Consider the following 26,824-nt stretch of genomic DNA (forward strand, 5'->3'; position numbering starts at 1 on the left):
CTCTGAGGGATTAGTTGTCAGACCCAGGGTTGAGGCAGGAGGAAAAAACTGGCAGAGTTGGAACTGTGCGTGGAGGACAGATTGCAGGAGTAGATGCCAGCCCTGCAGCGTATGCACATACCGTATTACTGTCAGTCTTTTCACTCACCAAGCATATAAAGAACAACTTTCTTGGATCTTCTCTAAGATTGCTGGAGAAAGAAAGGGAAGTTTGCTTTTAGTCAGTAATCTAAGATTGAATGTGGGAGCTACATTGCTTCTAGAAGCTGGAAGATGGATATGTGCGAAGTTTGCAATTGATCTTGCTTAACTAAATATCTTTCTGTTGGAATGTATGCGTGTATTTAGACTGGCTTTTTGAAACAGGTTGCAGTTTGGACTTAGAACTCTTGGCCTGATTCATATTTTGGGGTTAGGGTGGAGTTTCTCCAGGACTTCTGAGAGTGTGTGAGAAGTTTCTAAACTCAGAAGGCTCCTTTTTTGGCACTGCAGCATCTTTTCTGTTTTGGCATCTTAAGAATCTGGGGGAACCATATAAAGATCAGAAACAAGTCTGGCCCTAAAGACTCCCTCTGACATGGTAATTCCAGTTATTGAATCCTAGCCCATTCGGATGAGACCATATAAAGAGGCCATTTCCTGAAATTCCCGCTCTCTGCCTCTCACAGGCTCCTTTTTGTAGAAAGCTGGTATTTCAGGACTGCAACTGCCAGTCACGTGCTTCCAACTCTTTACTCGCAGTCATTCCTGCCCCCTGTTTATTTTTGGAGAGAACACATTTTTGCTGCTTTTCAGGAGCTATGCAGGGTCCTGCCCCCTCCGTCCATCAGGCGGCAGCCCCAGCAGGCCGTGCTCATTTCCCACACTCGGAGACGTGACTCCAGCTTTTAAGAGAGAACACGAGAGATACACTGCCTAAGGACTACCGTCACTCGATCCTATTTCTGTCCCTCTTGGTGTTACATATTTTAAGACTCTTTCTTTTTTTAAAACAAGTTTAGGGAATGTTACCTGGCAGTAAGTCAGCCAAAATTGGAAATCATTTTTCCAGCTGTTGTCTTGGGGCTATGCCTCTGAATTTCAGGAGAGTAATTTAAAGAATAAACCAGAACTTTTGAATTCTAGGATCAGGCCTTCTCTTCTTTCTGGCTTTTAAGTTTATTTAGCTCTAATCCCTCTCTTCCATGTAGTTTTGTCCTCTCCTCCTTAACACAGGAATAGAAAATAGATTCTTCCAAAATGCCAACTCAAACAGATGTCTTCCCAAGTGCTTAATCAAGGAGGACTCTTGAGTTGATGGACTCTAGGAAAAAAATGCCACAACCGTCTTAGCCTGCCTGAAGGTTAAGTTTTTAGCTTCAATGATGGAGCAGGAGTAAATTCTTTTTCCTGTAAATGAGTAGGCCATTAGGTAGAGAACTCAGACTCACAACATTTGAAGAACAAAATAAATCGTGCGTTTGTGTCTTCCTCTGCTCTGTGGGAAGGACCCATGGTCCAAATGGAAAGATCTGTGAATAAAGGGCTTTAACTTCTCATCAGTCCAGGCAGGCACTGGAGCTCTGACAGTTGAGTTGGCGAGGACATTCACACCCCCGTAGGTTCCCCAGCATCTGATCTGTCACCTCCGGGAAGGGAAGGCCAGCAGTCCTGGCAGCTGGTCATAAAAGGAGCAACAGCAGTGGCTGGCCTAGGTGTGTGTCCAGTGTTTCAGATTGCCCTGGGGAGACAGCCGTGGGCTTTTTTTGAAATGAGGATAACTAGGTGTCTAGGTGTCTATGTGTCATGATACCTCTTAGGGAGAGCAGCCAAGTATTCAGGGACTGGACTGTATATGCAAAAGAAACCGACTAGACCTTTAAAATCACATTGCTGGGGAAAGGAGCAGCACCAAATCCAAGATTGCGACCAGCAGAATGCTGATGAAGGAGCTTGAAGAAATCCACAAATGTGGAATGAGAAACTTCGTAACATCCAGGTTTGAGGAAGCTAATTTCTTGACTTGGCAAGGGCTAATTTTTCCTGACAACCCTCCATATGATAAAGTGGCCTTCAGAATGGAAATCAGATTTCCAGCAGAGTACCTATTTAAACCACTGAAGACCACAGTTAAAACAAAGATCTATCACCTAAACAATGACAAAAAGGAGCAAGTCTGTTTGCCAGTAATTAGTGCTGGCAACTGGAAGCCAGCAACCAAAACTGACCAAGTAATCCAGGCTGTCATAGCACTCGTGAACAACCCCCAGCCCGAGCACCCATTTCAGGCTGACCTAGCTGAAGAGTACTCTAAGGACTGTAAAAAATTCTTTAAGAATGCTGAAGAGTTTACAAAGAAATATGAGGAAAAGCGACCCATGGACTAAAATCTGCTGCAGTTGATTCCAGCAAGTATGAGCAGAGACCCCAAGCAGTGCATTCAGGACTCTGTGGAAAATTGACACATGCTACCGCCTGGCATTCACTTGTGGCACTTACTAATTTTCCATAGTTTTCTTAATCCAAAGTAGTCAGGAAACCTATAAAGAAAAGATTAAAAATTTAAGATGTTCTAAAAAAAATCATATTGCTGCAAGCCGGTTGTCTGCTTACATTTCAGATTGTTTGTACTTAATTCAAACTGCCACATTATGATCAAGTTGCATCAGCTTCCACTCTACATTCATTGTAGAGTAATGAATGCTGAGGGGCTCAAACTCCCAAAAACATTTCCTGGGGACGCTTACAATATGATGGGCAAGTAACAACATTTTGCTACAGGAGAGTTATGTACCATCCCCAGTATCACTACACCCTTGGATCTGGTTGCTTCTGGAATGCTTTTTTCTTTACATTTCCAATCCAGGACAAGCCCCACTTTGCCCATAAAGTTTCCTTGATCTCTCCTTCTCCTCAGCACTCACCGAGTCTGTACAATTCTGTTTAGCTTTTAGACGTGTATTGTAAGCTTTATGCATGCTTATCAGAGCAGCCTTAATAATGCCCCAATAAAAACCACCAAGATGGCAAGAAAACAGCAAATTTTGATGTAACTGCCCCATGGCTGAGGGATTCCTCCTCAGCTTCATCTTTGGATCCTGGATGCAGCCTCTTCCTGGAACAATTCTGTGTCTCCATCACGGACGCCTAATTCTCACTTCCATTGTGGCCTCTTGGGTTTCAGATTAAGCCTGACATCCAATTATGTGGATTTTGTACAGGCCTGATACACTGAACTCTGCATCTTCTTGGTCTCATGGAACATTTGGGACAGGGATGATATCTTCTACTTTTTCTATTGCACCCAGTGCACATGGGACCAGTGCCGAGTTCCCCACATGGGCAACAAGGTTGATTTCTGGGGAAGAGCGTATAACTTGGTAATAGTTGTTAATTAAGTCCATCTCATCCAGACAGGGTATTTGTGTGTGCCCATAATAAGACTCATACTAGGGGGTGTTTACAACAACATTTCTAATCCTTGGACTCGGAGAACGAAATCATGTGTGTAAGGACTTCCCATCAGGAGATAGGCATCTCCCTCTAAATGCCCAAGCCTACTTTGCAGAGAGCTAAGGCTACCTGTCCCTCCTACTCTCCCCTCTGCTTCAGTGCTCTCTCCTGAGGTTGACCAGTGGGAGGCAAGCTAACTACCGTAGTCCTGACTCATTTTGCTCAGAGGATTTCTTTGCAATTTTTATTTTTCCGAGTGATCTCAATGTTTGGGTGGAGGAAATGAAAAGTAGCTTATACAGTTTTTATAATATTATATCAACTCCTAATGGCTTCAGTTATTAGTGAAAAAAATCCTTTGATTTTAGAAGTAGGTGTTAAACTGTATTGGCTTTGGAGAATTGACTTTTAGCTGGTGATCTCTTTGTTTTGAAGCTGCTGGTACCATTTTATAGTGGGAAGAAAATGAGAGGAAATGTGGCTTTGTGTTACCTCTAGGCAGAAGGGATTTTCACCCAATAGCCATGGCTTCCTTGGGTTTGTGGTTAAACAAGATAAAGATGATCATTTTGGTTTTTAGACTCTTAGGGAGCACTGTTAACCGTTTGATATCCATTAGTGAAGTGACAACTCAGGCCAGGCTCAAAGGAGCCATTTTAACCGGGGTAAGATGATATCTCAGTGTGGTTTTGGATTTGCATCTCTCTGATGATCAGTGATGTAGAACATTTTTTCATATACTTGGCCATTTGTGTGTCATCTTTTGAGATTCTTTTCAGATCCTTTGCCTGCTTTTTAATGGGGCTTTTTTGTTTTGTTTTGTTTTGTTTTTTGCTATTGAATTATTTGAGTTTCTTGCATATTCTGGATACTAGTTTCTTGTTGGATAGTTTGCAGGTATCTTCTCCTATAGTTTATCTTTTCACTGTGTTGATTGTTTCCTTTCCGGTGCAGAAGGTGTTAGTAGATTTTATAGTGCCAGGTCTTACATTTAAGTCTTTAATCCATTTTGATTTGATTTTTTATATGGTGAGAGATGGGGAAGGTCTAGTTTCATTCTTCTGCATATGGAAATCTGGTTTTGCCCGCACCACTTATTGAGGAGACTGTTCTTTCCCTAATATGTTCTTGGTGTCTTTTTAAAAAATCATTTGGCTAGAAATACATGGATTTATTCCTTGGTTCTCTATTCTCTTCCACTGATCTATTTATTTTTATACCAATATTATGATGTTTTGGTTATTATAGCTTTGTAGTATTAGATATTTTGAGGTCAAATAGTGTGATGCCTCCATCTTTGTTCTTTTTTGCCCAATGTTGCATTGGCTATTCAGGCCCTTTTGTGGTCTCATACAAATTTTAGGGTTATTTTTTCTGTTTCTGTGAAGAATGTCATGGATATTTTGAGAGAATTGTATTGAACCTATAGATTCCTTTGGGTAGTACAGTCATTCTAACAATATTAATTCTTCTGATCCATGAGCATGAGATGTCTATTTGTTTATGTCCTCTTCAATTTCTTTCATTAGTGTTTTGTAATTTTCGCTGTAGAAGTCTTTCACCTTCTTGGATAAATGTAATCCTAAGTATTTTTTTGTAGCTATTATAAATGGGATTGCTTTCCTGATTTATTTTTCAGCTAGTTTGTTATTGGTGTGTAGAAACACTACTGATTTTTGTATGTTGATTTCATATTCTGCAACTTTACTGAATTCACTTACTTATTCTAAGAATTTTTTGATGGAATCTTTAGGTTTTTGTATATATAAGATCATATCATCTGCAAAGAGGGACAGTTTCACTTCCTGTCTTCCAATTTGGATGACTTTTATTTGTTTCTCTTGCCTGATTACTCTGGCTAGAACTTCTAGGGCTATGTTAAATAAAAGTGGTGAAAGTGGATATCCTTGTCTTGTTCCAGTTCTTAGAGGAAAAATGTTCAGCTTTTCTCCGTTAAGTATTATGTTAGCTGTGGGTTTGTCATATGTGGCCTTTATTAAGTTGAGGCCTGATTTGTTCCTTCTATGCCTGATTTGCTGAGAATTTTTATTATGAAGGGATGTTCAATCATATCAAATGCTTTTTCTGCATCTATTGAGATGATAATATGATTTTTATCCCTCATTCTATTGGTATGATATATCAGATTTATTGATTTGCTTATGTTGAACCATGCTTGCATCCCTGGGATAAATCCCACTTGATCATGGTGTATTATCTTTTTGATGTGTTGTTGGATTCAGTTTGCTCATATTTTGTTGGGGATTTTTGCATCCTGTGTTCATCAGGGATGTTGGCCTATAGTTGTTGCTGTTGTGGTGGTTGTGTGCTTATCTGGTTTTGGTGTCAGAGTAATAGTGGCTTTGTAGAAGAGTTAGGAAGAATTTCCTCCCATTCAATTTTTGGGAATAGATTGAGAAAAATTGGTGTTATTTCTTTGTAAGTTTGGTATAATTCAGTAGTAAAGCTATGTAGTCTTGGGCTTTTCTTTGTTGGGAAGCTTTTTATTACTGATTCAATCTCATTACTTGTTAGTGGTCTGTTCAGGTTTTCTATTTCTTCCTGGTTCAATTTTGGTAGGTTGTACGTGTCCAGGAATTTATCCATTTCCCGTAGGTTTTCCAATTTATTAGCATATACTTGTTCATAGTAGTCTCTTATAATCCTTTGTATTTCTGTGGTATCAGTTGTAATGTCTCTTTTCTCATTTCTGATTTTATTTATTTGGGTCTTCTCTCTTTCTTGGTTGGTCTAGCTCACAGTTTGCTAATTTTGTTTATCTTTTCAAAAAGCCATCTTTTGTTTCATTGATCCTTTGTATTTTTTTAAGTCTCTATTTTGTTTAGTTCTATTCTGATCTTTATTATTTCTTTCCTTCTAGTGATTTGGGGTTTGACTGGTTCTTGCATTTCTAGTTCCCTGAGGTGTGTTGTTAGCTTGTTCATTCAGAATCTTTCCTTTTTTTTGGATGTAGGTTTTCATTGCTATACCTCCCTGTTGGCTGTGCTTTTGCTGTATCCCGTAGGTTTTGGTATGTTGTGTTTCTGTTTTCATTTGTTTCAAGAAATTTTTAAATTTTCTTCTTAATTTCTTCATTGATCCAATGGTTGTTCAGGAGCATGATGTTTAATTTCTGTGTATTTGTACAGTTTCCATGATTCCTCTTATTATTGATTTCTAGTTTTATTCCATTGTCATCTGAAAGATACTTGATATGATTTTGGTTTTTAAAAATTTCTTGACATTTGTTTTGTGGCCTAACATATGGTCTGTCCTGGAGAATGTTCCATGTGCTGATGAGAAGAATGTGTGTTTTGCGGCTATTGGATGAAATGTTTAGTAAATGTCTATTAATTTCATTTGGTTTAAAGTGCAGTTTAAATTCCCAGTTTTCTTTATTGGTTTTCTGTCTAGATGATCTGTCCAGTGCTGGGAGAGTTAGATGTTGAAATCACCAACTATTACTATATTGGAGTCTATTTAGATCTAATAATATTTGCTTTTCATTATCTGGAGGCTCTAGTGTTGGGTGCGTATATATTTAGAATTGTTATATTGATCACCTTATCATTATAGAATGACCTTCTTTATAGTTTTTGACTTAAAATCTGTGTTATCTCATGTAACTCGTGTAAGTGTAGCTTCTTCTGCTTGCTTTTGGTTTTTATTTGCGGGAATTTTTTTTCCATCCCTTCACTTTTAGTCTATGTGTGTCTTTATAAGTGAAGTACGTTTCTTATAAACAGCAAATATTGATGCTTTTTAATTCATTCAGCCAGTTTAGTGAGGAGTTTAATCCATTTTATTTCTGCCATTTTATTAATTGTTTACTGGTTGTTTTATATATCCTTTGTTCCTTAACTTCCTTTCTTAATTTTTATCATTGCAGTTTGATGGTTTTCTGAAGTGGTAATGTTTGAATTCTTTCTCTTTCCCATTTGTGTATCTGTTCTACTAGTGAGTTTTATACTCTCTTGTGTTTTCATGATGGTATATAGTATTCTTTCACTTCTAGATATGTAGGACTCCCTTAATAATTTATTGAAGGACTAGTCAGTGGTGATTAATTCCCTTGTTTTTGCTTATCTGGGAAGGACTTTATTTCTCCTTCATTTTTGAATAATAGCGTTGCTGGGCATAGTAATCATAGCTGACATTTTTTTTCTTTTCAGCACTTTGAATATATCATCACAATCTCTCCTGTCCCATAAGGTTTCTGCTGGGAATTCCCTTATGTGCAACTTGACACTTTCCTCCTGCCTTTGTTTGAATTTTATTTTTGTCTTTGACTTGACATTTTGATTATAATGTGCCTTGGAGAAGATCTTTTTGAGGTGAATCTATTTTAAGACCTTTGAGCTTCCTGTATCTGAATATCTATATCCCTTTCAAGACTTGGGAAGTTTTCAGCTATTATTGCATTAATAGATTTTCAATACCTTTGCCCATCTCTTCTCCTGAGACTTCAAAAATTTTAATACTTGTTTTCTTTATGGTATTGCATATGTCAAGTAGGCTTTCTTTATTCTTTTTTCTTTTTTGTCTAACTGAGTTATTTCATAAGACCTGTCCTCAAGTTCTGAAATTCTTTTTCTCTTGCCTGGTCTAGTTTATTGTTGAAGCTCTTGATTGTATTTTTTCTTGCTTTCATTGACTTCAGTTCCAGGATTTCTGTTTGGTTCTTTTTTATGATGGCTATCTCTTTATTGACTTTCCCATTCAGATCATGAATCATTTTTCTGATTTCTTTGTACCTTTTTTTTTTTTTTGAGATGGAGTCTCGCCCTGTTGCCAGGCTGGAGTGCAGTGGTGTGATCTCAGCTCACTGCAACCTCCGACTTCCTGGTTCAAGCGATTCTCCTGCCTCAGCCTCCCGAGTAGATAGGATTACAGACATGTGCCACCACACCCAGCTAATTTCTGTATTTTTAGTAGAGACAGGGTTTCACCATGTTGGCCCGGGTGGTCTCAATCTCCTGACCTTGTGATCCACCTGTTTCGGCCTCCCAAAATGCTGAGATTATAGGCGTGAGCCACCGCAACTGGCCTTCTTTGTACTCTTTTATCTGTGTTCTCTCATATCTCACTGAGTTTCTTTAATATCATTGTTTTGAATTCTTTTTCATCCATTTCATGTATTTTCTTTTCATTGGAATCTGTTACTGGAGAATTATTGTGTTCCTTTAAAGGTGTCATGTTTCCTTACTTTTTCATGTTTCTTGTGTTCTTACATTGATATCTGTGTATCTGGTGTAATAGTTGCATCTTCCAGTCTTATGGATTGACTTCCATAGGAAAAGACTTTTTCCTATAGATGTATCTATAGTGTTGGTTAGGTGGGGTGCTTTGGCTTTGATTCTGGGTGGGTGCGGTCATGTAGTTTTTATATATCTTCAGCTGTAATCAGCATCAGTGGGTATCAATGGGTTCTTTAGTGGCTTACGCTATAGCTGTTATTAGAGGCTGTGACAAGGCTTTGCTGCAAATGGGGATACCAAGTGGGCTTGTACTTAGGCACTGGTGGTGGGGGTGGAAAGCCAAGTATGCTAGTCCCTGGGGCCCCCAGGTGGTGTGCATGGGCTCTGGTGATGGTGGATCTGGGCAGGTCAGTCCTTAGGCCTCCAGTGCCTTGCTCAGGTGCCAGGGGTGGCAGTGATGGGCCAGGTGAGCCAGTCCCCAGGTCCCCAGGTAGTGCATATGGGTGGGTGGTGTCTGCAAGCTGGGTAGACTGGTCATCAGGCTTTTGGGAGACATATATGGACACTGGTGGCAGGCAGGGTAGGCCTATTCCCAGGCCCCCAGACCATGCGTGGGTGGCAGATAGGGCAGAACAGTCCTTTGGACCCCAGAAAATGTGCACCAGTGGTGATGGGCAGGCTGGATCCATCCTAGGCCCCTGGGTCGTGTGTGTGCTGGCAGTGGTGGCAGTGAGTGGGGTCAGCCTATCCTCAGGCCCCTAGATGGCATACATAGGTGCTAGTTGTTGGTGGGGGCAAGTCAATCCCCAAGTCTCTTAGACACTGTACTCGGTCACTGGCAGCAGTGGCAGGGGTTGGGGTCGGCCTCTTGAGTAGATTTTTAATCCACCCACCACTTTAGTTTATGTCTTCTAAGCAAGTCTCACTCTTACATCTTTATTTTATTACTTTTTGGTTTATAAAAGCAGAAGAAAAAAGGAAAATTAAAATTGCCTATAATGGAGTCCCCTGTCAGTCATGTACATATAACTCATTAACACTAGATAGTATATGTTGATAATCATTTTAAAAAATGCATCAAAAGCATATACTTACTGTTTGGTAACATGTTTTTGAAAATTAAAATGTATCGAACTTTCTTATATCATTGGGTTTTTTTTTAATAACATGACTTTTTGTTACTTGCATAGTATTTTCATGTGTATTTTACCATTTACTTAATTCCTTATTGCTAGCAATTTTGGTTGTTTCTAGCTATTCACTACTCAAAAATAACATTATATTCCTCTCTGATTTTTTCCTTGGGATCAATTTCTGGGATTAGAATTGCTAGGTTAAAAAGTGTGAGCATTTTTCCATCAGTGACAGACTGGATTAAGAAAATGTGGCACATATACACCATGAAACAATATGCAACCATAAAAAAGGATGAGTTCGTGTCCTTTCTGGGGACATGGATGCAGCTGGAAACCACCATTCTCAGCAAACTATCGCAAGAACAGAAAACCAAATACTGCATGTTCTCACTCATAGGTGGGAATTGAACAATGAGAACACTTGGACACTTAAAGTATAATAAAGTATAGAACTTAAAGTATAATAAAATAAATAAATAAATAAATATTTCCATGATAAAAAAAAAAAGTATGAGCATTTTTAAGGCTTTTAATAAACATCACCAGATAGCCCTCCAGAAACATGGTACCAATTTATAACTCACCAGGAGGGTAGGAAGGAACCCAGATTTTCATAGTAAGTTAGAAAGATCACTGTATTTTTATTCAGAAGGTAGGCCGAATATTGGTTGGTGTAGGTGAGCTTACCCCCAGCCATTGTGGTGCTTAAACACAAATGTTGGTCGGGCACAGTGGGTCACGCCTGTAATCCCAGCACTTTGGGAGGCCCAGGCGGTTGGATCACTTGAGGTCAGGAGTTTGAGACCAGCCTGGCCAACATGGTGAAACCCTGTGTCTACTAAAAATACAAAAATTAGCTCTGTGTGGTGGTGCGTGCTTGTAATCCCAGCTACTCAGGAGGCTGAGACAGGAGAGTTGCTTCAACCCAGGAGGCGGAAGTTCCAGTGAGCTGAGGTCACGCCACTGCACTGCAGCCTGGGTGACAGAGCGAGATTTCATCTCAAAAAATAGAAAATAAAAAATAAAATAAAATAAATGCAAATGTTGAGTGAATGTGTTTTTTGACTTCTCTTTCCTTGTAGACTTCCTCTCCTAAATTACCTCGCTGCCGAGAGGGAGGCTGGGCAGGTGATTCCGTGAAGGTTTCGAAGTGAGTACTAGCAGCTCATAAGAGTGGGGGTGGGGGTGGACACGGCTGGGGGGACTTTGCTCCTGTGTTGTTTTATTTTTTACAATAGCTTTATTGAGAAAAAATTTACATACCATACAATTCACCCACTTAAAATGTACAATTTAATCGTTCTTAATATATTCACAGAGTTGTGCAACCATTGCCACAATCAATTTTACAACATTTTTATCACCTCCCCACCAAAAGAAACCCTGTATCTATTAGCAGCACTTCCCATGTCCCCCCAACCTCCCTAGATCTAGGTGGTTACCAGTCAACTTTCTCTCTCTCTGATTTGCATATTCTGGACATTTCTTGTAAGTAGAATCTATATTATGTGGTCCTTTATGGCTGGCTTCTCTCACTTGTCATAATGTTTTCAAAGTTTATTCGTGTTGTAACATTCTGTGTTCTTAATTTTCTAAACATAATGGAATTGCCTGTTGTAACTGCTGATGAACTCTGCAGTATGTCCTCCCCTGACATCTATCAGTCATCATTCATAAAGGGAAACAATACAGATGTCCCATCACCCTGCCTAGTTGATATCTTGTGTTTACTGTAAGCTGGCATGAATATTGATTCCATAACCATAACTAACATTATCTCATCAGCCTCTCCAGAGCTCCTGGAAAGGCTGGGAAACCTGATGTCACAGTGCATGTGGCAGCACTTTATAAACTGCATAGGGCTCACAGTGTGGGACTGTAGATGCAGATGCCATTCTCTCTGAGCTGGATGATGTTGAGCAAGATGTTTACCATGGCTGAGCCCCTGGATGGACACACTGATGTTCCCTACAGGGCGATTCAAAGACTAAAGGAAATTACATATGTAACAGGAATGTTGCTGTTGTGTTTAGCCCTCCCAGCCTTTCCACAGCTTAGACCAGAAGCTGATCCCTGTGGTTCCATATTGAGAGGTGGCAGAGTGTGGTGAGAGCCACAGGTACTGGAGCCAGCTGCCTAGCTTTGAATCCTAACTATCTCATTTATTATCTAAGAGACCCCAAGCCAGTAATTTAACATCTCTGGTCTCCATTTCTGCATCTCTACAATGGGGTTAAAAATAGTTCTTACTTGAAAGGATCATTGTGAGGATTAAATGAATTCATATGTGTAAAATATTTAGAAGAGAGAGAAGCATTTAGGAAGCACTTGTAGATGTTGGCTATTATGATGATGATGATGACTCTTATCCCCATTCTGTCCTCATAGATAGGCTTCGACCATATTCTTCTCACAGGCATTCTGGCAGGTGGTGATGTTTATGAGTTGCAGGAGCTTTGGGATCTTTATGGTGCCATAAATGCTTCATATGAAGGGTCTGTTTGGGAGAAGTAATTGCAGATCAAGAAAAGCAATCGTTATTTTGAATATCAGGAATCTTCTTTAATTGTGAACTACATTAAAGCCTTAAGCATAGGAATGTCAGCTTTCCAAAGCTGTAGTATCAGAAGTATTTTCTAAACCTTATGTTGGTAAGAATTAGCCAGGGGTGTTCAAGAGAGAGAATACAGTCACAGATTCTTAGTTTCTGTTTCTGGTTGGGACAGTAAAACCCCTTCTTCATTCCTCTTTTCCACTTACCACTAGAGACAGAAACTAAAACCATGGATTCAGGCTGCTAAAAGCCTAAAATAAAACAAAGCAGAACAACAACAAAATAAGGCAGGTTGGACAAGTTTGAATTAGACATAATCAATGAATGAGATCCCCTTGGATTTCTGCCAGCATCTGGGAATGCACATGACCTAGAGTAGAAATCTCTGCAAGATCTTCATCCATCCAGGATGAGCATCCACATCTCAGGGATGGTTTCAGAATTACCTTGTTTCAAATAAGGAGAAAGTATTCCTCAAACTTCTTCCTACCACATACTCTCTTGCATTTCTTCCATGCTCAAACTGGCAGAATTTTCATGCTAAGGTGTGGTAATTATGTCATCTCTTGTTTTACTCGTAGGAAGCAACATCACAGTCAGGTTAAAACCATGGGTATCTGATTCAGACATACCAGGGTTTGAATTCAGGTTTCAGCATTTAACTGGCTGTGTAAACTTGGAGAAGTTACTTAACCCTGTAAAGTAGCAATAATAACACCTATTGCCAAGAATTGTTCTGAGTCTTGAACACACAGGAAGAGTACTCAGCATAAAGCTAGTACCTAGCTTGTTGCTGCAATTAAGTTATGAATAACAACAGTGCATAAGGAGTAAAGTAATAAGGCAGGTCTCTCTACGTTTTATGGTTCTAAAACATAAAAGTGTTAGGTAACATGTGCTCTGTAAATGGCATCTATAGTAGGATGGTGCTGGCTGTCACCTTCAGCCACATTTGTTAGTCTCTGTAGCTGTCAGCACCTTCCAGATGCTTTAAACAGGCTTTGATTACAGTTAGTCTTTGTGATTCTTGAAGTTTGATTCATTGCTTACATATAGTTAATCTAGGCCAGCCTGACAGAGAATATGATAGTAAGACCAAGACATTTTGCTAGCCTTTACCTTTGGTCGCATTTTATGGATGAAGTAAGTGGAGTCATAGATGCCTGTAAGTCAGAAGGAGCAAGTGCTTAATGTCTTTTAGTTCAGTTCAGAGTCCAGTTCTAAAGACTGGATTACAAATCATTTCATTACTTAATCTCTTGCACTAAGTCTTAGATGAAAGATAAAAATATATATATACCAGTGGGATGGCCAGTTATCAAATTTAACTACTTAAGATATACACGGGAATAGTTTCTCAAAGAATAGTCATTATTCTAGTTTAGAATTTACTTGAGCAGTTGTTGCCTTCAAAATGGCACTACCTTGAAAGAGCTCTATGAGAACTACAAACCACTGTTCAAAGAAGTCAGAGATGATGCAAACAAATGGAGAAACAGTCCATGCTTATGGACAGGAAGACTCAATATTGTTAAAATAACCATACTGGCAAAAGCAATTTATAGATTCAATGCTATTTCTATTAAACTACCATTGACATTCTTCACAGAACTTTTCTAGAAAAAACTATTTTAAAATTTATATGGAACAGAAAAGGGCCCAAATAGCCAAGGCAATCCTAAGCAAACAAAAGCAAAAACACCTGGAGGCATCACACTACACAACTTCAAACTATACCACAGGGCTACAGTAACCAAAACAGCATGGTACTGTACAAAAAGAGACACATAGACCAATAGAACAGAATAGAGAACTCAGAAATAAGACCGCATACCTGCAACTATCTTCAACAAACCTGACAAAAAAAGCAATGGGGGAAGGATTCCTTATTCAATAAATGGTGTTGAGATAACTGGCTAGTCATATGCAGAAGATTGAAACTGGACCCTTTCTTTACACCATGTACAAAAATTAACTCAATATGCATAAAAGACTAAATGTAAAACCCAAAAATACAAAAACTCTGGAAGACAACCTAGGCAATACCATTCCGGACATAGGATCGGGCAAAGATTTCATGATGAAGACACCAAAAGCAATCACAACAAAATCAAAAATTGACAAATGGCATCTGATTAAAGTAAAGCACTTCTGCACAGCAAAGGAAACTGTCAACAGAGTGAGCAGACAACCTAGAGAATGGGAGAAACTTTTGCAAACTATGCATCTGACAAAAGTGTAGTATCTAGCATCTATAAGGAACTTAAATTTACAAGAAAAAAACCAACCCCATTAAAGGATGAATAAACACTTTCTAAAAGAAAGACATACATGCAGCCAGCAAGCTCAAAATCACTGATCATTAGAGAAATGCAAATCAAAACCACAATGAGATACCATCTTACACCAGTCAGAATGGCAGTTATTAAAAAGTCAAAAAAATATGGCCAGGCACGGTGGCTCACGCCTGTAATCCCAGCACTTTGGGAGGCCAAGGTGGGCAAATCACCTGAGGTCGGGAGTTTGAGACCAGCCTGACCAACAGGGAGAATCCCCCATCTCTACTAAAAATACAAAATTAGCTGGGCGTGGTGACTCATGCCTGTAATCCCAGCTACTCAGGAGGCTGAGGCAAAAGAATTGCTTGAACCTGGAAGGCAGAGGTTGCAGTGAGCCCAGATTGTGCCATTGCACTCCAGCCTGGGCAACAAGAGTGAAACTCTAATAATAATAATAATAATAATAATAACAACAACAACAACAACAACAGATGCTGGTGAGGTTGCAGAGAAAAAGGAACGATTGTACAGTGTTGGCATGAGTGTAAATTAGTTCAGTCATTGTGGAAGACAGTGTGGTGATTCTTCAAAGACCTAGAGACAGAAATACCATTTGACCAGCAATCCCATTACTGGGTATATACCCAAAATAATATATCATTTTGTTATAAAGACACATGCATGTGTATGTTCATTGCAGCATTATTTGCAATAGCAAAGACATGGAATCAACCTTAATGCCCATCAATGGTAGACTGGATAAAGAAAATGTTGTACATATACATCATGGAATAGTATGTAGCCATAAAAAAGAACAAGATCATGTCCTTTGCAGGAACATGGATAGAGCTGCAGGCCACTATCCTTAGCAAACTAGTGTAGGAACAGAAAACCAGACACTGTATGTTCTCACTTGTAAGTGGAAGCTAAATGATGAGAACACATGGACACAGAGAGGAGAACAACACACACTGGGGCCTATTGAAAGGTGGAGGGTGGGAAATTGGAAAGGATCAGGAAAAATAACTACTGGGTACCACGCTTAATGCCAGGGTGATGAAATAATTTGTACAACAAACCCCTGTGACACAAGTTTACCTATATAACAAACCTGCACATGTACCCCTGAACTTAAAAGTTAAATTAAAAAAAAATCACTATTGAAAATATTTACTTCCGTTTTTTGCCACCCTCTCCTTCCACTTTTTTCTCCCTCCCCATTCCCCAACATCCCCCAGTACACTCTTTTTCCTGAACCTGAAAATAAGTTGTAGATGTCATGACATTTCACCCCTAAATACTTTAGCATGCATCTCTCAAGATTAATGACATTCTCTACAGTTTCACAGTATCACTCATATCTAAGACATTTCATAGTGGTTTAATAATATTTAATATATAGTTTATATTTCAATACCCCCCTTTATTCCCCCAGATGTCTCTTATAACTCCAGGATCCAATCAGAGCTCAAATACTGCATTTCATAGTTGTCTTTTTAGTCTCTTTATCTAAACTAGTCCTCACCCTTCCCCATTCCCCACCAAGACATTGACTTTTATGAGGAACCCAGGCCAGTTGTGTTGTTGAATGTCTCACATTCTGGGTTTCTCTAATTGATTCTTCATGGTAAGATTCAAGTTAAAGATTGTGGACCAGAACAGGTGATCACATGTCCTTCTTAGCTCATCAAATTAGGAGGCATGTGACATCAGCTGATCCCTTGGTTGGTGTTACTAAGTTTTATCACTTGGTCTAGGTGGTGATCTCTAGATCTCTCCATTGCAAAGGTTCTTTTTTTCCTTTATAAATAATTAGTAATTGTTTGGGGTACCACTTTGAATCCTGTTCACCCACACCCTTTCACCCAGTTTTAGCATCCATTAATGATCCTTGCCGGAATCAGTTATTATATCGGGGATTGCAAAATGTTAACTTTCTAATTCTACCATTCTATATTAATTGCTTGGAGTTTTTTTTATGAAGAAGAATTTCCTTTTCTCCTTTTTTCTTTTTCTATTGCTTTCTCTCTTTAAAATCATGGACTCATGGATTTTTTAAAAAACTGTTTTATTTTAGATTCAGGAGATACATGTGCAGGTTTGTTACAAGGGTATATTGTATGATGCTGAGGTTTGAACCTCTATTGATCCTGTCACTCAGATAGTGAATACAGTACCCAATAGGAAGCTTTTCAGTCCTCTCCCGCAGCCCCTTTTGGAGTCCCCAGTGTCTGTTGTTCCCAGCTCTATGTTTATATGTGCCCAGGATTTAGCTCCTACTTATAAGTGAAACCTCCAATATTTGGTTTTCTGTTTCTGCATTCGTTTGTTTAGGATAATGGCCTCCAGCTGTATCCATATTGCTGCAAAGGATGTGATTTCATTCTTTTAAATGGTTACATAGTATTCTATGTGATATATATATATCTCACATTTTCTTTATCCAGTCCACCATTGATGGACACCTAGGTTGATTCCATGTCTTTCCTGTTGTGAACAGTGCTGCGATGAATATATGTTTGCATGTGTCTTTTTGATAGAATGATTTATTTTCCTTTGGGTATGTATATACCACCCAGTAATGGGATTGCTGGGTCAAATGGTAGTTCTATTTTTAGTTCTTCGAGAAATCTCCAGACTGCTTTCTACAGTGGCTAAACTAATTTACATTCCCACCAACAGCGTGTAAGCATTCCTTTTTCTCAGAAGCCTCACCAACATCTGTTATTTTTTGACTTTTTTAACAATAGCCATTCTGACAGGTTTGAGATGGTATCTCATTGTGGCTTCAATTTGCATTTCTCTGATAGTGATGTTAAGCATTTATTCATATGTTTGTTGGCTGCTTGTATGTCGTCTTCTGAGAAGTATCTGTTCATAGCCTTTGCCCACTTTTTAATGGGATTATTTGTTTTTTCCTTGTTGATTTGTTTAAGTTCCTATTCTGGATATTAATCCTTTGTCAGATGCATAGTTTGCAAAAATGTTCTCCCATTCTGTAGGTTGTTTGTTTACCCTGTTGATAGTTTCTCTTGCTGTGCAGAAGCTCGTTAATTTAATTAGATCCCACTTGTCCATTTTTCCTTTTGTCACAGTTGTTTTTGAGGACTTCGTCATAAATTCTTTGCCAAAGCTGACATCCAGAAGGGTATTTCCTAAGCTTTCTTCTAGGATTTTTATAGTTTTGAAGTCTTACACTTAAGTCTTGGATCCATCTTTAGCTAATTTTTCTTATATAGTGATAAGAAAGGGTCCAGTTTCATTCCTTTACATATGGTTAGCTAGTTTTCCCAGCGCCATTTATTGAATAGGATGTCCTTTCCCTGTTGCTTATTTTTGTCAACTTAGCCACAGATTGGTTGGTTGAAGGTATGCTGTTCTAGTTCTAGGTTTTCTACTCTGTTTTAGATTATTTATTTATTTATTTATTTTTGAGACAGGATCTTTCTCTTTCTCTGTTGCCCAGGCTGGAGTGCAATGGTGCAATCATAGTTCACTGTAACCTCAGACTCCTGGGCTCAAGTGATCCTCCTGCTTCAGCCTCCCCAGTAGCTAGGAGTGCAGGCATGTACCACAATGCCTGGCTAATTTTTTTAAATTCTTATTTTTGTAGAGCTGTGGTCTCACTGTGTTGCCAAGGCTGGTCTCAAACTCCTGGCAGTCTTCCTACTTCGGCCTCCCAAAGTGCTGAGATTATAGCCATGAACTACTGCACCCAACTGGATTCATGGATTTGTATTGTTCATTGTGTTATAACTCATTTCCATCATCCCTTTTTTTTTTCTATAATACTTACGTTTATTAGTGCTCAGATTGTCCCATTTTTGGCCAGGGAGAACTTCGGGATGGCTCTTATGCCTTTGTGCTGTATTAGTATTTGAGTACTTGCTTTTCAGTGCAGCAAGATATTCCAGAGTAATTTTGTTCAGTCCAGGAGTCAGCTGCTTCTCCAAAGAGGCCTGGGTCCTTTTGGTGGAGAATAGTTATAGAATTCAAGATCTATGGGCACACTGCATTGCTATTGGATATCTTTGCTTCTAGGCTCTTTTAGTAGGTAGAACTAGTAAACACATTAAAAAAAATACGCTCTATCCTGTAACACACATAAAATAGTTTTACAGTTACTATACTAATGTCATTATCAAAAACAAACTCCTAGGTAAAGCTCAAGATTTCTTGTGGTTCTTTTTGTCCTTAGACTATATCACACTAGGCCGGGTGCGGTGGCTCACGCCTGTAATCCCAGCACTTTGGGAGGCCGAGGCAGGAAGATCACGAGGTCAGGAGATCGAGACCATCATGGCTAATAAGGTGAAACCCCGTCTTTACTAAAAATACAAAAATTAGCCCAGTGGCGGGCGCCTGTAGTCCCAGCTACTCAGGAGGCTGAGGCAAGAGAACGGCATGAACTCGGGAGGCGGAGCTTGCAGTGAGCCGAGATTGCGCCACTGCACTCCAGCCTGGGCAACAGAGCGAGACTCCATCTCAAAAAAAAGAAAAAAAAAATAAAAGAATATATCACACTAAGGTTCAGGATACTGTTTTCAGAAGTTATTTGAATTATTTCTCATATAGGTTAAGATATCAATTTAATACACAATTACATTCACTTGTTTCTGTGTTCAATTTTAAGGTTGTTGAAAATCCTTTTTATTTAATTTACTCTTGAATGTGTAGAACATTTACACCAATGAAGAGTTAAAATTGTACAGAAAGATATACTCAGTGATGTCTCACTCCCATCCTTATCATCCCTCCACCTCATTCCCATCCATCCCTTATAGGTAGTTGCTTTATTAGTTTCTGGTTTATCTTTCCTATACTTCTTTTTGGAAAAGTAAACATACATATATATATAATTATATATACATATATAAACATTATATAATTTAATAATATACATATATAAATTATATATGTATATATGTTTTTATATTTCTCCTCCTTTGTTTCTATATCCTAGGTATCGGTGAACTATGGCCCACAGGCCAGCTGCCTATTTTTATAAAGTTTTATTGGAATATAGCCATGCTCTTTCATTTTAAAAATTGAGATTGCTGATCCATGTGGAATTTATTTTGGTGTATGGGTTTACTTTTTTCTAAATGGCTATTGTCCCAGCACCGTTTATTTAAAAATCCATCTTTCTCTAGTGATTTGAGAAGCCACCTTTATTGTATTCTAAATCTTTGTATGTATCCGAGTCTGTTTTTGGATGCGTTATTCTGTGCTAGTGGTCTCTCTATTCTTATGCTATTATGTACCATGCTGTTTTCCTTATAGACCATAACAGTCATTTTTAGTGTTAAGGAAAACAAGAAGGTGATGCAGAAATGCTGGTCTCATCTATTAATGTGAATCTTATGGAGGAGCTTTGTTTTCCTAAATTATTAGGGGATTTTAGTACTTGTCATATCTGGAATTTATTTTGAAATAAGAAAATAAGACAAATCCTGTCTGCTTCTTAGAGAACAAAAGATTATCACAAGTATTCATTCCTCAGTGAAAATATTAAAGATTTTTCCAGATCAAATCCATTTCCTCTTGGAGAGAGAAGCTTTTCCTTGTCACGTATTACTTTCCGAGGTATTCACTTGCTTGACTTTTCAGTCTGTGGCCTGGTTCTGACCCCTCGAAATGTTGGAGTGCCCCGGGCTCTTCTCTAACCTCCTCTCTTCTCTGTCAACACTCACTTTCTGCATGATCTCAACCTGGTCTCAGGTTTGACTGTCGTCTACGCAGTGATGACTCCAGAATTTATGTTTATATTTCCAGCCCAGTTCTCCTTCTGGACAGCCATTTGCCTGCTTGATGTTTTCAACGGGAATATGAAACACAAACCTGACACATCCAAATTAGTCTTCTTAATTTCAACCCCTTCTACCCCCTCCCCTAATTGTGTCTCCAAAGTCTTCCCTAGATCTCGGTAAGTGGTGACTCTATCTTCCTAATTGCTCAGATTGTAAACTTTGGAATTATCCTGGCCTCCTCTCTTTATATCACCCTATTCAGTCTGCCAGCAAACCCTGTTAAGTCTACTGTTGAAATACATCTGTTGTCTGAACTGCCAGCCCCTGACCGCAGCCATCATTTCTTGCACTGGCTCAAGTAAGAACTTCCTGACGAGGCTCCTTCTGTGTTATCTCTGCATAACCAGTGTGACTCTTTCAAAACATAGGTGCAAACCTTTTACTTGTATACTCAGAACCCTGCCGTATCATGCCACCCAGTCAAAGTAAAACCCAAAGTCCTTACCATGGCTTACAAGGTCCTACCTGACCTCACTTTACATAAAGTAGCACCCCTCATCACTCTGTGGTCCCCATTGCCTGCTTTATTTACTGCCACCTGACATATCCGCATGCATGCATACATAATCTCTTTTTCTATCTGCTACAATGTAAGCTCCACGAGAGGAGACACACTCTCTTATTTACATACCCCCAGTCTCTTTAACAGTGCCTAGTCCATAATAAGCACTTGGTGACTATTCAACATACGAATGATCAGATCAGTATTTTTTAAATTAATTATTTTTTATTATACTTTAAGTTCTAGGGTACATGTATATACCATGGAATACTATGCAGTCATAAAAAGGGATGAGTTCATGTCCTTTGTAGGTACATGGATGCAGCTGGAAACCATCATTCTCAGCAAACTATCGCAAGAACAGAAATCCAAACACTGCATATTCTCACTCATAGGCGGGAATTGAACAGTGAGAACACCTGGACACAGGAAGGGGAACATCACACACTGGGGCCTGTTGTGGGGTAGGGGGAGGAGGGGAGGGATAGCATTAGCAGATCAGTATTTTTAAATGGTCACTTTGCTTTCAGTGTGGAAGGTGGAGAGCTGAAAGGCTGGAAGACCTGTTGGGAAGTAATAATCTGCATGAAAGATAAGAGCCTAAACCAGGGCTGTGGTGTGAGGATGGAAAGGAAAGATGATGTGGAGACATTTTGGAGGTAGAGTTAATAGAAATGCCAGTGGTTGGATGTGGGGCAGAGCGGGGAGTTGAAGGTCACTGCAAGGAGCGCCACTTAGGTGTCTGGTTGGGTAATGGTGCTATAAGCGAGGGAAGGCAGGAGAGACCAGATTTAGGGGCTGATGGTGGGACATGTGGGTAATTTCCACAACTCAAGCGTCCAGAAGGGAGGTCAAAAAACAGATGCACTTTGAGTCATCTACAAAAACAGGAGAAGACAAGGACAGATCCTTGGATTTGGCTGTTTGGAGGTTACAAGGGGCCTTCGAGAAAGTGGTTGCAGTGATTTGCTTTGGAGCCCAAGCCAGATTGCAGTAGATTGAAGGGGAAGTGGGACATGAGGAACTGGCCAGTAACATAGGATACTATGAAAAAAGGAAAGGGATGGAACAGTATTTGGAAGAAGAGTCTAGATTAAGAATCATGTCTGTAATATTTGAGGAAAGAGTAATTAGAAATTAAGTAGGGGGTTAATTGATGTGGCAGGATCCTGGAAGGATAGGATAAGACCTTCTAGAAGAGATTGATTGACCTTGGACAGGAGGAGGGAAGGTGGATAGTTTTCCTCCAAAACAGACGGAGCTTGGAAAGGATGGGTAAGTTATTCAGGATGGTTGAGGGGAATGGGGAATTTAGAGAATTTCCTTTTGGTTTGGCTTCTCTTTTTTTTTTTCCGTTTTTCAAAGTGGGAAGACAGACTGTTGAGCTTGTTGAGGCAAAGTAGAGTGGCATCTTGAAGTAGAACAGATTTAAAACAGAAAAAGAGGCTGATGAGGGGTAAGAGAGGCAACTTTTGAGCTGCTTTGAGGACCTACCTCATTAAGGTTGGAAACATGAGCTCCTACTATTTGCTGGATACTTTAGTGAGTACCAGAGTGGAAGATATACTTCCTGTCCTGCAAGAGCTCGAATTCTAATTTAGGAGACATTTTCACCCACAAAAATCAGGAATAGCAAAAGGAGCATATTGGCAGAAGGTGCACATTGTAAGTGAGGCACAAATGAATGAGTAACACTGGTGATGTGACATCAGAAGAGAGAGTAATCATTATGGTCAGGGAGTGTCTTACAGAGGAGATAGGAGTCAAGCTGGATGAATTTTGATGGTCAGAACAGGATCATGAAGAAGGCATTTTGGTTTAAGATTTGGTGTTGTGGGAGTGATAGTAACTTTATTGTCAGTCTAGTTACAGCAGAGGATTGACCCCGGAAAATAGCATATTCACCTGAAATTCTTTTTGGATGATAATAACAATGGCACTGTGCTAGTTACTTGTCTTAATTTGGCTGCTATAACAAGTTACCATATATGGGGAGGTTTAAACAACAAACATTTATTTCTCATGATTCTGGAGGCTGGAAATCTGAGATCAGGGTACCATCATGGTTGGGTTCTTGTGAGAGCCGTTTTCCTAGTTATGTCCTTAATTGTCTTTCCTTGGTATGTGCACATAAGGAGTGAGATTTTATGTTTCTTTCTCGTCCCCATCATGAGGGCTCCAATCTCATAATCTCATCTAAACCTAATCAGCTCTGAAAGTCCCACCTCCAAACACCATCACATTGGGGATTAGGATTTCAACATAAGAATTTTGGAGAGACACAAATATTCAGTCCATGGCAGCACCTTCTATGTGCATTACACCAACTCTGTTGGGTAGATCTGTTCAATAAGGTAGGTATCCCTGCGCAAAGAAGGTAGGAGGAAAGTGTCACCAGTGAGAAGTAGAAGGGCTGTTTATGAATCTGATTGAGGAGCTCAGAGCTAAGGAATACAAGTTTCTGGGATACCTTGGCTTTATTGGCATAACACTGCCCAGGCTAGAGAGCAGAACATGTGTCAGCCACCTCACTGGTTAGAGATGTTGGGTGCCAGGGCTCAATTGCTCGTCCCTGAGCCACAGAGAGGGCTAAGCTCAGGAATGGCGTGGGGCCTGGGACCACTACCAGTCCCTTCCCCTTGGCGCAGAGTCATAGCTATGCCAGAGACTCCGTCTTGGAGCTGTCCTTGGCTCTGAAGTTGCCCGAGGTGGGACACTTACGATGGGTCACTGACTTGGCCATGGGGAATAGAGCTGAAGAGAGAAAGCCAGCTTGGTAAAGAGAAGGAAAGGTAGTTTGATTAAGTTTTGTCTCAAAGTGTCTGTTTTTGGGTTTGTCCCTGCATTGATCTGCAAGGGAATGAGGCAAGTAATGGCCCCTCAGGGACTTTCAGGACTTTGCTCTCAATGTCAGCCGTCATTTTCAATCACCCTCTCCCTCCCAGCCATTAATTTTGGCCCAGGATCATGGGGACTTGTCCATCTATCACTCCTAATTGACACTAAATGATCTGTCAGTTTATTGATGAACGGCAGGAGTGGAATTGTCACAATATATTTTACTTTCTAACAACTCCTCCTGACAATTTTACCTTGTCCATCTCACTCTCCTCACATAAATCTCCATTGGCCGCTCATTCCTTCTCATGGGCTGTTCTGGTGCCAGCCACTTCCACACCATCTGCACGCATCAAGGACATCAAGATGGCGGTAGAACTGCTGTGTGCTGGTCCCAAGGTTATCCCCCTTCCCTCCTCCTTCTCTCTTTCTCTCTCTCTCTCTTTTTTTAATAGCATAGATGTTCCAAGAATACTAAAGGGCTTCTGTCCTCTCCCTCTATGTCATTGCCATACCAGAATCTTTTTGCTTCCCTTTAGCAGCAAATAGTTAACTCCTATTAGGCTAAAAAGTGTGAAAAGCAAAAACTCATGGAGCCAGAGGGCTCCTAGATCTGTAAGCACAGTTACAAACATATGTTCTGTCCTCTTCAACCAGCTCTGTTATAGGCTGTCCATCCCCATAGAAGTCAATTTCCTAGAAAGGTGTCACAGAGAGAAGGTTAGCTGGAGCTGCCCAGCTGGTGTGCCATATGCTGCACTGTGGGTGCTGGTGTGCCGTGATGTGGGCACTCCCTGCCTGTGGTGTAGACCTAGCCAAGGCCCTTAGGCTGGTCACCTGTGGCCACGAGAAGTCTCCATCCGTCCACCCCAGTTAGCCATTTATGTGTTATTTTTAACTGTTTCATGTCTTGAAAAAGCCAGGGAAGTACTATGTCAGACATATATAAGGGCACACAGTTATTTAGTCTCAAGAAGATATACCTATGGATGTGAACATGCTTTATCCTGTACGAGGCCAAGGATGAGTAGAAAAGCTTAACAATATGTAAATAATGCAATTGATTCCCTCCCTCATACCTTTCCTGCTGCTGCTGGAGATCATTTTTATTAAAGGACTGTTTTGGTTTATTAACCATCATGACATTAGCATACATATCAAAATTAATAATTCCTTAATGTCATCTGATATCCACATCATGTTGAGTTACTTCCATTGTCTCAAAAATGTGTTTTATGGGTGGATTGTAAAAAGGACAAATCAAGGTCCATATATTGTATTTAGTCTTCCTTCTTTCCTTCCTTCCTTTTTTTTCATTTGTTCATTCCTTGGTTCTTCTGTTCTTTCATTCTTTCTTTCTTTCTTTCTTTTTTTTTTTTTGATGGAGTCTCACTCTGTTGCCCAGCCTGGAATGCAGTGGTGCAATCTCGGCTCACTGCAGTCTCCGCCTCCCAGGTTCAAGCAGTTCTCCCACCTCAGCCTCCCAAGTAGCTGAGACTACAGGTGCGTGCCACCACACCTGGCTAATTTTTGTATTTTTAGTAGAGGCAGGGTTTTGCCATGTTGGCCAAGCTGATCTTGAACTCCTGACCTCAGGTGGTCCTCCTATCTCGGCCTCCCAAAGTGTTGGGATTACAGGCGTGAGCCACCGTGCCTGGCCTAGTTGTTATATTGCTATAGTCTCTCTTTTATTCTGCAACAATCACCACCCCCCCATTTTTTTTCCCAATGCCATTGATCCTCTCTTCCTCCCTCCCTCCCTCCCTCCCTCCCTCCCTCCCTCCTTCTTTTTTAGAAACAGGGTCTTGCTCTGTTACTCAGGCTAGAGAGTGCAGTGGCATGATCATAGCTCACTGCAACCTTGAACTCCTAGGCTTGAGTGATCCTCCTGCCTCAGCTTCCCAATTAGCTAGGACAGGTGCATGCCACCATGCCGGGCTAAATTTTTAAAAATTTTTTGTAGAGAGAAGGTCTTGCTCTGTTGCCCAGGTGGCCATGATGATTTCCTGTTTTAAAGAAGCTTGACCTGTAGAATTTCCCACATTCTGGATTTGGTCTGTTGCTTCCTAGTCAGGGTGTTTAACTTGTCTCTTTGTCTCTCATGTTCCCTGTTAAACTGATATTTAGGTGTAGCTCTAACTGGGAGTTCCATTTAGGCCCAGTTTTGGCAGGAATACTTTGTAGGTGATGCCGTGTACATCCCACTGTATTGCCTTGAAGGCACAGGTATGAGAAGGCATAGGTGTCTGGTCATTCCACTTTCAGCCTGTGATTGACCAGTGGGGGAAGGGCTGTGTGAGTCTCCATTTTAGACCCCTCATCAGACTCCCCTCTCAAGATTGTAGCATCCATTGATGATAGTTGCTAGAGCCATGATTTCATTAAAAGTTGTCAAGTGATGACTGTCTAATTTCCATTTATTAACAGAAATTCTTCTGTGATGAAGTCTCACCAGCTACTTGGCTGCTTGAAATACATTTTATACTTATAACCCTACCTTTTTGTCTTAGTATTTTTATTTTAAAAAATTTCAAACCTATAGAAAAGTTGCAGTAGTAGTACAGCAAACACCCATGCACATTTTTACCTTGAACAACCAGTTGTTAATATTTGCCTAAATGTGACTTTTCCCTCATTCTCTGTTTTTTAAATATCTTTTTTTATTGAACTAAGAGCTGCAGCTGCCTTTGCATTTGCATTACTATTAATAGTAACAAACAAGTAGTTACTATGCAAGAGATGTTTGTCTATTTTGTTTGCATCTGGGTCTATAGGGCTTGGTACACATAGGTGCTCTGTACATATTTGATCAATGAGTAAATTTGGGGCATTTCTTACAGAGCTCTGATAATTGAAAAGGGTGTCCCTGGTATGACCAGGCAGCTCTGATTTCCAGTAAAGTAAAAGGACTTAATCCTTGACCTTCAGATTTTCATTGGTAAACACAATTTTGCTCATTTGGTTTTCAAGAAACACAAAACAAAATTGGAAGTATTGAGAATTGATTTTTCCCTTGCTACCCTCGGCCACAAAGAACCCAGAATCAGTATGGCATGACCGGAGTCCTGGGCGACG

General features: G+C 39.9%; 1 protein-coding gene and 1 pseudogene across 2 annotated transcripts in view; both read left to right on the plus strand.

Annotated features, from left to right (window-relative positions):
* Positions 1-26,824, plus strand: part of IFT43 (intraflagellar transport 43) — a 97,696-nt gene that overhangs the window by 26,069 nt on the left and 44,803 nt on the right. The window contains exon 3 of the mRNA XM_002805123.4: positions 10,849-10,916. Within this exon, the coding sequence (XP_002805169.2) occupies positions 10,849-10,916 (68 nt within the window). The remainder of the gene's footprint in view (positions 1-10,848; positions 10,917-26,824) is intronic.
* Positions 1,880-2,366, plus strand: LOC144329671 (ubiquitin-conjugating enzyme E2 L3 pseudogene; annotated as a pseudogene). Its single transcript, XR_013395287.1, has one exon. The product of XR_013395287.1 is annotated as a ubiquitin-conjugating enzyme E2 L3 pseudogene (transcript).

This window comes from Macaca mulatta, chromosome 7, assembly GCF_049350105.2.
Source record: "Macaca mulatta isolate MMU2019108-1 chromosome 7, T2T-MMU8v2.0, whole genome shotgun sequence".
NCBI lineage: Eukaryota > Metazoa > Chordata > Mammalia > Primates > Cercopithecidae > Macaca > Macaca mulatta.